The sequence below is a fragment of the Mesoplodon densirostris genome, chromosome 3 (assembly GCF_025265405.1).
Source record: "Mesoplodon densirostris isolate mMesDen1 chromosome 3, mMesDen1 primary haplotype, whole genome shotgun sequence".
Classification (NCBI taxonomy): Eukaryota; Metazoa; Chordata; class Mammalia; order Artiodactyla; family Ziphiidae; genus Mesoplodon; species Mesoplodon densirostris.
The window spans coordinates 32,894,975-32,909,557 of NC_082663.1; the positions used below are offsets into that span (position 1 = coordinate 32,894,975).

Below are 14,583 nucleotides of genomic sequence, written 5' to 3' on the forward strand. Positions count from 1 at the left end.
TGAATTGTTTTGATTTTAGGATTTCAGACAAGGCTAGGACTCGTAGTCCTTCTTCAAAAGGTCCCAAGGTGGTCTGGAGCCTGAAGTATCGAGATGGTGGCTGCCCGGTCACAACACTGGAAATAAGCACTTTGCTCTGTGCAGACAGTGACCACTGGGTCACGGCTACCACCTGTCCAGCATGTGTAAAACCATGCCCATCAGAACTGATGAAAGGAAAACCAGGAAATCTAAGTGGCTGCTGGAATTAAGGTCCTCAGCTTCACAACCTGCCGTGTGTGAGATGGTGGGAGAGGGCAGGGCTTCAGACAGGACTGTCCTGGTGATTCTCAAAGACTGTCCTGAGATACTCAGACCTTAGAAGTACATCCCTTGTAAATACTCTTATCTTTCAATTTTGTTATATGACAACTTGTATTCTTTAGTTACCCTTAATTGGTAGGTGGCCTCTAACTTCTAGTTTTTTTTTTGTTTGTTTTTTTAACTTCTAGTTTTAAGTTTCTCTGCCCCATGACTTGCTTAATTTTTGTGACATGTAAAATATTTGATTTACTAAAACTCCGCCTTTTTACAAACATCTTAAATAACCCTTTCATGCAGAGGACACGAGGCAGCGTGCATCTCACCCCTGGAATCACCTGCTTTTTTTTTTTTTTTTCACTTGGGGTATAGTTGTTTTACAATGTTGTGTTAGTTTCTACTATACAGCGAAGTGAATCAGCCATATGTACACATATATCCCCTCTTTTTGGGATTTCCTGGAATCACCTGCTTTTGAATTGCAGGGATGAGCTCTCCTCATGGTGGTGGCTCCTGTGTTCCTTGGGTGGCATAAATGCCGGGAGGATGGGACACTGTGCCGTAGACCAGGATTGGATGGATATTTGAATGAACAGTGAGTGTCAGACACTTCACTGTGCCATTTTCCTTTGCCTCCCCTTTGGTTCTCAGCAGAACTCTCTTGAGTCAGTTTTCCCCTGGCTTTGATATGCAGTTGTAATAGGAACCTATCTGAAGTTGCCAGTAGAGACTTTAGTGCGGTATGGATGACCTGTTGCCAAAAATTGAAGTAGCAGAAAGCAGTGCTTAAAGAATCAGGAAGTAAAGCTGTCATTTGCAGACTTGTGCTCCTATGTAAGCAGGTTTGACCACCCCAAAGTAATTGAATGGTTTGGTTTACCCTCTTCCTGTCTTCACTGTCGTCCCCATTTCTTGTAAAATGCCATTTAAAGGAAATAAATGGAGGGTGTGGGCAGTGAAAATGAGTGATCTGGTTCATGGAATTTTGAGCTTTTGATGAAGCCCAAGAGAACTAGATGGAGGCAAAAGATGATTGAATTTTTCTTTGTTTCTCTCCATGATAAGTCAGAGTTTGAAGAAGAAAAGTGACATTCAGTACTTCCCCTGACTAAACATTTATTATGAAATGAAGAACATATTAGCCTTCTTGAGGCCATCCAGGCTTATTCTTTGTGCCCTCGGATTGTCCAATGGTCTGAGGACCTGATGAGTCAGTGAAGCTCCTTGGCCTGTAGTTCACAACCCTATTCTAAGGCAAGGAAAACCGGAAATTATCTTGAACCATGAAACTCTGCCTGTCTCCATCCGTGGCAAGTGCTCATTTCTTTCAGGTGACATTTTAAGGAGGGAGACAGGGAAGAGTGGAGATGACTCCCCCATGAGGAATTCATTCCAATGTAGCTCTTCTGAGACTGTGACCGTTTTTTTAATATTTAACTTTTGTTTCTCTGCTTTATCTTTCTTCACCAACCTTTGCTTGGTTTGAAGAGATTGGTGGATTGTTATCTCTTGCCACACAGACTCATGGCACATCTGGGAACAGCTTCTCTGGGCTGGGGCGTGGCCGGCTGCTGGCTGACCGAGGCTGGCCCCTGCTGGAGCAACTCAGGGGCTCAACTCTGCCTCATGTTGCTTGTCCTTCTCCTGGGTCTAATAGAATAGCCCAGAAATGCTCTTTTCATGCCAAAGGTGGAAACACAAAAGAGCAAGCAGAAATACATAAAGTCTCTTGAGGCCTAGGCTCCAAGCTGTCATACCATCACTTCTGCCTCATTTACGGGCCAAAGCAAGTCAGATGGAGCAGGGAAATTGACTCATTGTGGGGCGAGGGGGGACTCCAAATTCACAGTGACGGGCGTATGGACATAAGGAGGAGAGAAGAACGGGAGCCTTAATGCCATCATCTTCCGCAGGTGGTTCAAAGAAACTTGCTCACAGCTAAAATTAAATAAAATTTCCCTTCTTTGCAATTTATCTTTTTCAGAAAACCAGAACCTATGGCTCTCTTTGCAGTTTTTCAGACAACATTCCTCTTGGTATTGCTGTCCTTGAGAACGTATGAAAGTGAAGGTAAGAAGTGGAAGGAACAGTAAAAAAAAAAAAAAAAAAAAAAAAAAAAAAAAAAAATCACCTAGGGGGAAAAAAAACAAGTTGACAGGTACTTTGGAGAAAAATCAACAGGTCATTTTTCTTTGAAAATTACTTGGAATTGGTAAGTAGCAGTGATTACCTTAGTCTTGAGCTTCCTGATCTTGATGGCTCACTGTAGTAAGCTGTACCTTAACCTTGATTTCCCGGTCAATGGAGTAAGCTATACCTTAACCTTGATTTCCCGGTCAATGGAGTAAGCTGTACCTTAACCTTGATTTCCCAGTCAATGCAGTAAGCTATAACTTAACCTTGATTTCCCGGTCAATGGAGTAAGCTATACCTTAACCTTGATTTCCCGGTCAATGGGGCAAGCTATACCTTAACCTTGATTTCCCGGTCAATGGGGCAAGCTATACCTTAACCTTGATTTCCCGGTCAATGGGGCAAGCTATACCTTAACCTTGATTTCCTGGTCAGTGGGATAAGCTATACCTTAACCTTGATTTCCCGGTCAATGGAGTAAGCTATACCTTAACCTTGATTTCCCGGTCAATGCAGTAAGCTATAACTTAACCTTGATTTCCCGGTCAATGGAGTAAGCTATACCTTAACCTTGATTTCCCGGTCAATGGGGCAAGCTATACCTTAACCTTGATTTCCCGGTCAATGGGGCAAGCTATACCTTAACCTTGATTTCCCGGTCAATGGGGCAAGCTATACCTTAACCTTGATTTCCCGGTCAATGGGGCAAGCTATACCTTAACCTTGATTTCCCGGTCAATGGGGCAAGCTATACCTTAACCTTGATTTCCCGGTCAATGGGGCAAGCTATACCTTAACCTTGATTTCCTGGTCAGTGGGATAAGCTATACCTTAACCTTGATTTCCTGGTCAGTGGAGTAAGCTATACCTTAACCTTGATTTCCTGGTCAATGGTAACTTGTCAGTGAATCTAGTCCCAGAGAATGTCATGATCAATATATGGTCCATGGCCATTGCCAGAGGAGTTCCTTCTAAACTTGCTGGGTAGAGATAGGTTATGTGTCCAGTGTCGGCAGCAAGGTTAGAGCAAGTTGGGATGTCTCACAACTGCGTTTGTTGAGAGGCTGTTACCTGCAAGATAATATGCTAAGTGCTGAAATGCTGTTTATGGGTAAAGAAATAGTATTTGTCTCTTAGCTACTCCCACAGTGAAGGTATTTGGCCATAAATCAACTTTGTAAATAAAGTCAATAAGAATTCAATACCATTAAAATGTTTATGGATATTTTTTATATGGTTTTTATTCAATTTGTTAATATGGTATATCACATTGATTTATTTGCATATATTAAAGACTCCTTGAATCCCTGGGATAAAACCCACTTAATCATGGTGTATGATGTTTTTAATGTATTGTTGGCTTCTGTTTGCTAGTATTTTATTGAGGATTTTTGCATCTATATTCATGAGGGATATAGGTCTGTAATATTCTTTTTCTGTAGTATCTTTGTCTGGTTTGGGTATCAGGGTGATGGTGGTCTCGTACCATGAGTTTAGAAGTGTTCCTTCCTCTGTAATTTTTTGGAACAGTTTGAGAAGGATGGCTGTTAGCTCCTCTCTAAATGTTTGATAGAATTCACCTGTGAAGCCATCTAGTCCTGGACTTTTATTTGATGGAAGATTTTAAAGCACAGTTTCAATTTCATTACTTGTGATTGGTCTGTTCATATTTTCTATTTCTTCTTGGTTCAGTCTTGGAAGGTAATTCTTTTCTAAGAATTTGTACATTTCTTCCAGGTGGTCTATTTTATTGACATAGAGTTGCTTGTAGTAGTCTCATGATGCTTTGTATTTCTGCAGTGTCCATTGTAAATTCGCCTTTTTCATTTCTAATTTTATTGGTTTGAGGCTTCTCCTTCTTTTTCTTTTTTTTTTCTTTTTTTTATTATTATTATTATTTTTTTGCTTTATAACAAATTTAATCAGTTATACATATACATATGTTTCCATATCCCCTCCCTTTTGCGTCTCCCTCCCACCCTCCCTATCCCACCCCTCCAGGCGGTCACAAAGCACCGAGCTGATCTCCCTGTGCTATGCGGCTGCTTCCCACTAGCTATCTACCTTACATTTGGTAGTGTATATATGTCCATGCCGCTCTTTCACTTTGTCACAGCTTACCCTTCTGCCTCCCCATATCCTCAAGTCCATTCTCTAGTAGGTCTGTGTCTGTATTCCTGTCTTACGCCTCGGTTCTTCATGACATTTTTTTTTCTTAAATTCCATATATATGTGTTAGCATACAGTATTTGTCTTTCTCTTTCTGACTTACTTCACTCTGTATGACAGACTCTAGGTCTATCCACCTCATTACAAATAGCTCAATTTCATTTCATTTTATGGCTGAGTAATATTCCATTGTATATATGTGCCACATCTTCTTTATCCATTCATCCGATGATGGACACTTAGGTTGTTTCCATCTCCGGGCTATTGTAAATAGGGCTGCTATGAACATTTTGGTACATGTCTCTTTTTGAATTATGGTTTTCTCAGGGTATATGCCTAGTAGTGGGATTGCTGGGTCATATGGTAGTTCTATTTGTAGTTTTTTAAGGAACCTCCATACCGTTCTCCATAGTGGCTGTACCAATTCACATTCCCACCAGCAGTGCAAGAGTGTTCCTTTTTTTCCACACCCTCTCCAGCATTTATTGTTTCTAGATTTTTTGATGATGGCCATTCTGACTGGTGTGAGATGATATCTCATTGTAGTTTTGATTTGCATTTCTCTAATGAGTAAAGATGTTGAGCATCCTTTCATGTGTTTGTTGGCAGTCTGTATGTCTTCTGTGGAGAAATGTCTATTTAGGCCTTCTGCCCATTTTTGGATTGGGTTGTTTGTTTTTTTGTTATTGAGCTGCATGAGCTGCTTATAAATTTTGGAGATTAATCCTTTGTCAGTTGCTTCATTTGCAAATATTTTCTCCCATTCTGAGGGTTGTCTTTTGGTCTTGTTTATGGTTTCCTTTGCTATGCAAAAGCTTTTAAGCTTCATTAGGTCCCATGTGTTTATTTTTGTCTTTATTTCCATTTCTCTAGGAGGTGGGTCAAAAAGGATCTCGCTGTGATTTATGTCATGGAGTGTTCTGCCTATGTTTTCCTCTAAGAGTTTGATAGTGTCTGGCCTTACATTTAGGTCTTTAATCCATTTTGAGCTTATTTTTGTGTATGGTGTTAGGGAGTGATCTAATCTCATACTTTTACATGTCCCTATCCAGTTTTCCCAGCACCACTTATTGAAGAGACTGTCCTTTCTCCACTGTACATTCCTGCCTCCTTTATCAAAGATAAGGTGACCATATGTCCGTGGGTTTATCTCTGGGCTTTCTATCCTATTCCATTGATCTATCTTTCTGTTTTTGTGCCAGTACCATACTGTCTTGATTACTGTAGCTTTGTAGTATAGTCTGAAGTCAGGGAGCCTGATTCCTCCAGCTCCATTTTTCGTTCTCAAGATTGCTTTGCCTATTCGAGGTCTTTTGTGTTTCCATACAAATTGCGAATTTTTTTGCTCTAGTTCTGTGAAAAACGCCAGGAGTAGTTTGATAGGGATTGCATTGAATCTGTAGATTGCTTTGGGTCGTAGAGTCATTTTCACAATGTTGATTCTTCCAATCCAAGAACATGGTACATCTCTCCATCTATTTGTATCATCTTTAATTTCTTTCATCAGTGTCTTATAATTTTCTGCATACAGGTCTTTTGTCTCCTTAGGTAGGTTTATTCCTAGATATTTTATTCTTTTTGTTGCAATGGTAAATAGGAGTGTTTCCTTGATTTCACTTTCAGATTTTTCATCATTAGTATATAGGAATGCCAGAGATTTCTGTGCATTAATTTTGTATCCTGCAACTTTACCAAATTCATTGATTAACTCTAGTAGTTTTCTTGTAGCATCCTTAGGATTCTCTATGTATAGTATCATGTCATCTGCAAACAGTGACAGCTTTACTTCTTCTTTTCCAATTTGGATTCCTTTTATTTCCTTTTCTTCTCTGATTGCTGTGGCTAAAACTTCCAAAACTAGGTTGAATAAGAGTGGTGATAGTGGGCAACCTTGTCTTGTTCCTGATCTTAGTGGAAATGGTTTCAGTTTTTCACCATTGAGGACGATGCTGGCTGTGGGTTTGTCATATATGGCCTTTATTATGTTGAGGAAAGTTCCCTCTATGCCTACTTTCTGCAGGGTTTTTATCATAAATGGGTGTTGAATTTTGTCGAAAGCTTTCTCTGCATCTATTGAGAAGATCATATGGTTTTTCTCCTTCAATTTGTTAATATGGTGTATCACGTTGATTGATTTGCGTATATTGAAGAATCCTTGCATTCCTGGAATAAACCCCACTTGATCATGGAGTATGATCCTTTTAATGTGCTGTTGGATTCTGTTTGCTAGTATTTTGTTGAGGATTTTTGCATCTACATTCATCAGTGATAATGGCCTGTAGTTTTCTTTCTTTGTGACATTCTTGTCTGGTTTTGGTATCAAGGTGACGGTGGCCTCGTAGAATGAGTTTGGGAGTGTTCCTCCCTGTGCTATATTTTGGAAGAGTTTGAGAAGCATAGGTGTTAGCTCTTCTCTAAATGTTTGATAGAATTCGCCTGTGAAGCCATCTGGTCCTGGGCTTTTGTTTGTTGGAAGATTTTTAACCACAGTTTCAATTTCAGTGCTTGTGATTGGTCTGTTCATATTTTCTATTTCTTCCTGATTCAGTCTTGGCAGGTTGTGCATTTCTAAGAATTTGTCCATTTCTTCCAGGTTGTCCATTTTATTGGCATAGAGTTGCTTATAGTAATCTCTCATGATCTTTTGTATTTCTGCAGTGTCAGTTGTTACTTCTCCTTTTTCATTTCTAATTCTATTGATTTGAGTCTTCTCCCTTTTTTTCTTGATGAGTCTGGCTAATGGTTTGTCTATTTTGTTTATCTTCTCAAAGAACCAGCTTTTAGTTTTATTGATCTTTGCTATCGTTTCCTTCATTTCTTTTTCATTTATTTCTGATCTGATTTTTATGATTTCTTTCCTTCTGCTAACTTTGGGATGTTTTTGTTCTTCTTTCTCTAATTGCTTTAGGTGCAAGGTTAGGTTGTTTATTCGAGATGTTTCCTGTTTCTTAAGGTGGGATTGTATTGCTATAAACTTCCCTCTTAGAACTGCTTTTGCTGCATCCCATAGGTTTTGGGTCGTTGCGTCTCCATTGTCATTTGTTTCTAGGTATTTTTAAATTTCCTCTTTGATTTCTTCAGTGATCACTTCGTTATTAAGTAGTGTATTGTTTAGCCTCCATGTGTTTGTATTTTTTACAGCTCGTTTCCTGTAATTGATATCTAGTCTCACAGCATTGTGGTCGGAAAAGATACTTGATACAATTTCAATTTTCTTAAATTTACCAAGGATTGATTTGTGACCCAAGATATGATCTATCCTGGAGAATGTTCCATGAGCACTTGAGAAAAAATGTGTATTCTGTTGTTTTTGGATGGAATGTCCTATAAATATCAATTAAGTCCATCTTGTTTAATGTATCATTTAAAGCTTGTGTTTCCTTATTTATTTTCATTTTGGATGATCTGTCCATTGGTGAAAGTGGGGTGTTAAAGTCCCCTACTATGAGTGTGTTACTGTCGATTTCTCCTTTTATGGCTGTTAGTATTTGCCTTATGTATTGAGGTGCTCCTATGTTCGGTGCATAAATATTTACAATTGTTATATCTTCTTCTTGGATCGATCCCTTTATCATTATGTAGTGTCCTTCTTTGTCTCTTCTAGTAGTCTTTATTTTAAAGTCTATTTTGTCTGATATGAGAATTGCTACTCCAGCTTTCTTTTGGTTTCCATTTGCATGGAATATCTTTTTCCATCCCCTTACTTTCAGTCTGTATGTGTCTCTAGGTCTGAAGTGGGTCTCTTGTAGACAGCATATATATGGGTCTTGTTTTTGTATCCATTCAGCCAATCTGTATCTTTTGGTGGGAGCATTTAGTCCATTTACATTTAAGGTAATTATCGATATGTATGTTCCTATTCCCATTTTCTTAATTGTTTTGGGTTCGTTATTGTAGGTCTTTTCCTTCTATTGTATTTCTTGCCTAGAGAAGTTCCTTTAGCATTTGTTGTAAAGCTGGTTTGGTGGTGCTGAACTCTCTCAGCTTTTGCTTGTCTGTAAACGTTTTAATTTCTCCATCAAATCTGAATGAGATCCTTGCTGGGTAGAGTAATCTTGGTTGCAGGTTTTTCTCTTTCATCACTTTAATTATGTCCTGCCACTCCCTTCTGGCTTGTAGAGTTTCTGCTGAGAGATCAGCTGTTATTCTGATGGGGATTCCCTTGTGTTTTATTTGTTGTTTTTCCCTTGCTGCTTTTAATATGATTTCTTTGTGTTTAATTTTGACAGTTTGATTAATATGTGTCTTGGCGTATTTCTCCTTGGATTTATTCTATATGGGACTCTCTGTGCCTCCTGGACTTGATTAACTATTTCCTTTCCCATATTAGGGAAGTTTTCAACTATAATCTCTTCAAATATTTTCTCAGTCCCTTTCTTTTTCTCTTCTTCTTCTGGAACCCCTATAATTCGAATGTTGGTGCGTGTAATGTTGTCCCAGAGGTCTCTGAGACTGTCCTCTGTTCTTTTCATTCTTTTTTCTTTATTTTGCTCTGCAGCAGTTATTTCCACTATTTTATCTTCCACCTCACTTATCCGTTCTTCTGCCTCAGTTATTCTGCTATTGATCCCACCTAGAATATTTTTTATTTCATGTATTGTGTTTTTAATCGATGCTTGATTCATCTTTAGTTCTTCTAGGTCCTTGTTAACTGTTTCTTGCATTTTGTCTATTCTATTTCCAAGATTTTGGATCTGGGAAATAGAATCTTGGATCATCTTTACCATCATTATTCTGAATTCTTTTTCAGGTAGACTGCCTATTACCTCTTCATTTGTTAGATCTGGTGGGTTTTTATCTTGCTCCTTCTCCTGCTGTGTGTTTTTTTGTCTTCTCATTTTGCTTATGTTACTGTGTTTGGGGTCTCCTTTTTGCAGGCTGCAGGTTCGTAGTTCCCGTTGTTTTTGGTGTCTGTCCCCAGTGGCTAAGGTTGGTTTAGTGGGTTGTGTAGGCTTCCTGGTGGAGGGGACTAGTGCCTGTGTTCTGGTGGATGAGGCTGGATCTTGTCTTTCTGGTGGGCAGGTCCACGTCTGGTGGTGTGTTTTGGGGTGTCTGCGGACTTTTTATGATTTTAGGCCACCTCTCTGCTAATGGGTGGCGTTGTGTTCCTGTCTTGCTAGTTGTTTGGTTTAGGGTGTCCAGCACTGTAGCTTGCTGGTCGTTGAGTGAAGCTGGGTGCTGGTGTTGAGATGGAGATCTCTGGAAGATTTTTGCCGTTTGATATTATGTGGAGCTGGGAGGTCTCTTGTGGACCAGTGTCCTGAAGTTGGCTCTCCCACCTCAGAGGCACAGCACTGACTCCGGGCTCCTCAATTTGGGATGATGTGTTGTCTATTCCTGTATTCCACAGATGCAGGGTACATCAAGTTGATTGTGGAGCTTTAATCCGCTGCTTCTGAGGCTGCTGGGAGAGATTTCCCTTTCTCTTCTTTGTTCTCACAGCTCCTGGGTCTCAGCTTTGGATTTGGCCCCGCCTCTGCGTGTAGGTCGCCGGAGGGTGTCTGTTCTTCGCTCAGACAGGACAGGGTTAAAGGAGCATCCTCTTCGGGGACTCTGGCTCACTCAGGCCGGGCGGGAGGGAGGGGCATGGAGTGCGGGGCGAGCCTGCAGCGGCAGAGGTCGGCGTGGTGTTGCACCAGCCCGAGGCATGCCGTGCGTTCTCCCAGGGAAGCCGCCCCTGGATCCCGGGACCCCGGCAGTGGCGGGCTGCACAGGCTCCCGGAAGGGCGGTGTGGGCAGTGACCTGCGCTCGCACACAGGCTTCTTGGCGGCGGCAGCAGCAGCCCCAGCGTCCCACGCCCGTCAATGGGCTCCGCGCTTTCAGTCGCGACTCGCGCCCGTCTGTGGAGCCCCTTTAAGCAGCGCTCTTAATCCCCTCTCCTCGCGCACCAGGAAACCAAGCGGGAAGAAAAAGTCTCTTGCCTCTTCGGCAGCTCCAGAGTTTTCCCGGACTCCCTGCCGGCTAGCTGTGGCACATTAGCCCCCTTCAGGCTGAGTTCTCGCCGCCAGCCCCAGTCCTCTCCCTGCGCTCTGACCGAAGCCCGAGCCTCAGCTTCCAGCGCTGCGCGCCCCGGCGGGTGAGCAGACAAGCCTCTCGGGCTGGTGAGTGCCGCTCGGCACCAATCCTCTGTGCGGGAATCTCTCCGCTTTGCCCTACCAAGGTATGTGGGGAGTTTCTTGCCTTTTGGGAGGTCTGGGGTCTTCTGCCAGCGTTCAGTAGGTGTTCTGTAGGAGTTGTTCCACGTGTAGCTGTATTTCTGGTGTATCCGTGGGGAGGAAGGTGATCTCCGCATCTTACTCTTCCGCCATCTTACCCCGACACCTCCCTTCTGACACTCACCATCTCCCAGCCCTCCCTGCACATCCCTCCCTCTTTTTCTTGATAAGCTGGCTAAAGGTTTATCAGTTTTGTTTATCAAAGAACCAGCTTTTAGTTTTATTGATCTTTGCTATTATTTTCTTTGTTTCTATATCATTTATTTCTGCTCTTATCTTTATGATTTCTTTCCTTCTACTATCTTTGGGTTTTGTGTGTTCTTCTTTCTCTAGTTATTTTAAGTGTAAGATTAAATTGTTTATTTGAGATGTTTCTTGTTTCTTGAGGTAAGATTGTGTTGCTATACCTCTTAGAACTGCTTTTGCTGTCTCCCATTGGTGTTGGATAGTCTTGTTTTCATTGTCATTTGTCTCCAGGTGTTTTTTGATTTCCTGTTTGATTTCTTCAGTGACCTCTTGGTTATTTAGTAGTGTATTGTTTAGCCTCCATGTGTTTGTGTTTTTCAAGTTTTTTTCCCCTGTAATTTAATTCTAATCTCATAGCATTGTGGTTGGAAAAGATGACTGATACAATTTCAGTTATCTTAAATTTACTGAGGCTTGATTGGTGACCCAAGATGTGATGTATCCTGGAGAATGTTCCATGTGCACTTGAGAAGAAAGTGTAATCTGCTGCTTTCGTATGGAATTTCCTATAAGTATCCATTAAATCTATCTGGTCTACTGTGTCATTTGAAGCTTGTGTTTCCTTATTAATTTTCTGTCTGGATGATCTGTCCACTGGTGTAATTGAGGTGTTAAAGTCCCCCACTATTATTGTGTTACTGTCGATTTCCTCTTTTAGAGCTGTTAGCATTTACCTTATGTACTGAGGTGCTCCTATGTTGGGTGCATATGTAATTGTTATATCTTCTTCTTGGATTGATCCCTTGATGATTATGTAGTGTCCTTCCTTGCCTCTTGTTACATTCTTTATTTTAAAGTCTATTTTATCTGATATGAGTATTGCTACTCCAGCTTTCTTTTGATTTCCAGCTACATGGAATATCTTTTTCCATCCCCTCACCTTCAGTCTGTATGTGTCCCTAGGTCTGAAGTGGGTCTCTTGTAGACAGCATATATATGGGTCTAGTTTTTGTATCCATTCAGCGAGCCTGTGTCTTTTGGTTGGAGCATTTAATTCATTCACTTTTAAGATAATTATCAATATGTATGGTCCTATTACCATTTTCTTAACTGTTTTGGGTTTGTTTTTGTAGGTCCTTTTCTTCTCTGGTGTTTCCCACTTAGAAAAGTTCCTTTAGCATTTGTTGTAGAGCTGGTTTGGTGGTGCTGAATTCTCTTAGCTTTTGCTTGTCTGTAAAGCTTTTGGTATCTCTGTCGAATCTGAATGAGATCATTGCCAGGTAGAGTAATCTTGGTTGTAGGTTCTTCCCTTTCATCACTTTAAGTATATCATGCCACTCCCTTCTGGCTTGTAGAGTTTCTGCTGAAAAATCAGCTGTTAACCTTATGAGAGTTCCCTTGTATATTGTTTGTCATTTTTCCCTTGTTGCTTTTAATAATTTTTCTTTGTCTTTAATTTTTGTCTATTTGATTACTATGTGTCTCAGCGTGTTTCTCCTTGGGTTTCTGCTTCCTGGGACTATCTTCACTTCCTGGACTTGGGTGGCTATTGCCTCTCCTACGTTAGGGAATTTTTTGACTATAATTGCTTCAAATATTTTCTCAGGTCTTTCTCTCTCTCTTCTCCTTCTGAGACCCCTATAATGCAAGTGTTGGTGTATTTAATGTTGTCCCAGAGGTCTCTTAGGCTGTCTTCATTTCTTTTCATTCCTTTTTCTTTATTCTGTTCCGTGGCAGTGAATTCCACCATTTTGTCTTCCGGGTCACTTATCTGTTCTTCTGCCTCAGTTATTCTGCTATTGACTCCTTCTAGTGTATTTTTCATTTCAGTTATTGTATTGTTCATCTCTACTTGTTTGTTCTTTAATTCTAGGTCTTCGTTAAACATTTCTTGCATCTTCTTGAACTTTGCCTCCATTCTTTTTCCGAAGTTCTGGATCATCTTCACTATCATTATGCTGAATTCTTTTTTCTGGAAGGTTGCCTATCTCCACTTCATTTTGTTGTTTTTGTGGGGTTTTATCTTGTTCTTTCATCTGGTACATAGTCCTCGGCCTTTTCATTTTGTCTATCTTTCTGTGAATCTGGTTTTCATTCCACAGGCTGCAGGACTGTAGTTCTCCTTGCTTCTGCTCTGTTTATGGATATTTTATCACTTTGAGCCAATTTGAAGACAGATTCAAACTTGAGAGAGTTTCTATGGGTTTATAAAGTTTGTGTTGCTTTTACCTGTATTTTATAAAGCTTTACCTTTTCCTCTTTCTGCATTTATTCTTTGCTGTATAGTCCCTTTGTACCAGAGGGCACAGGCATATGCTCTTAGTAATTACTCACACAATTCCTGTCCATGGATTCATGAAAATGAAGTTTGCAAGAAATATCCATAGAACTTTTCCATTTCCCTTGAAACTCTGTGATAAGCTATTTGGAAATAAAAGAAAGATTTTGTTCTGATAAGAGCTCAATTCTCCGTCTGATATTCTTTAGGCCTGCGTTGTTTTTTATTAGGTTCAGGGCACATGAGAAGGTACTACTTTTATGGGTTCTTAAAAATCATAGTTTGGGGCTTCCCTGGTGACACAGTGGTTAAAAGTCTGCCTGCCAATGCAGGGGACACGGGTTCATGCCCCGGTCCGGGAAGATCCCACATGCCGCGGAGCGGCTGGGCCCATGAGCCATAGCTGCTGAGCCTGTGCATCCGGAGCCTGTGCTCTGCAATGGGAGAGGCCACAACAGTGAGAGGCCCACGTACCGCAAAAAAAAAAAAAAAAATCATAGTTTGATTGTTGGTTTCTTCCATAATCTGGAGCTGAAAGGTGGAAATGAGGAGGACCCCTCTTTTGTAGTATTGATACCCCTCACTCCATCGATCTTACTTGCTAAAATCTAAGCATGACACACTGGGGCTGAGTGGGTGGTCTGTACCCTAAGAATGTCTAGGCTCAGTTACAGCTCCTGATTCCCAGACAGACCCAGGGCCCCACCTCCAGGCTCTCTAGAGAATCCGGGTGTTTAACCCTAAGCTTTTGGCCCAGCTCACTTCCATAGTGAAGTCTCAATGTCTGATCTGACAACTGTTTACTGTGAGCCTTCTACTTACAAGGGACTTTGCTCTCAGGGCAAGCTCTGCTGCTCACCCTTTCAGCTTCCTTTATTTAGATCAGACTTGCATTTACCTGTTTTTCTCTCCAGCAATCTTTGTTTCTGCTTCCAGCTTTCTCAGTTAAGCATGTCCGCTTTGCGAAGTGATCCTGCTTTGTCCTCACCTTAACTGCTTGGATTTCTTGTCTCAATTTCTGCTGCACCTGACCCAATACCTACTAAATGTCCACTCAAACCAGTGGGCTTCTCATTCAGTCACCCAGCCAGGCTCAGGCCTGAGACTTCCTTTCAGGTAACCTAGCTTCTCCTGTCCAATGAGATAGAGCCAAGGCTCACTTCCTGTCGGCCCTAGGCTTACTCTCCATCAGCCAGAGATCATGACTAGCATTTGGATGTATTTTCTTCCAGGCTCTTGTGTGTATGTATGCACAGACAGAGAAAGAGATACAAATGTGTAGGGTTTTTTTTAATAGAGGT

General features: G+C 41.1%; 1 protein-coding gene across 4 annotated transcripts in view; it reads left to right on the forward strand.

Annotated features, from left to right (window-relative positions):
* Positions 1–14,583, forward strand: part of OSMR (oncostatin M receptor) — a 67,297-nt gene that overhangs the window by 12,451 nt on the left and 40,263 nt on the right. For all 4 annotated transcript variants that reach the window (XM_060092826.1, XM_060092823.1, XM_060092825.1 and 1 more), the window contains exon 2: positions 2,285–2,370. In XM_060092826.1, coding sequence (XP_059948809.1) covers positions 2,298–2,370 — 73 coding nt within the window. In that variant the 5' untranslated portion in view covers positions 2,285–2,297. The remainder of the gene's footprint in view (positions 1–2,284; positions 2,371–14,583) is intronic.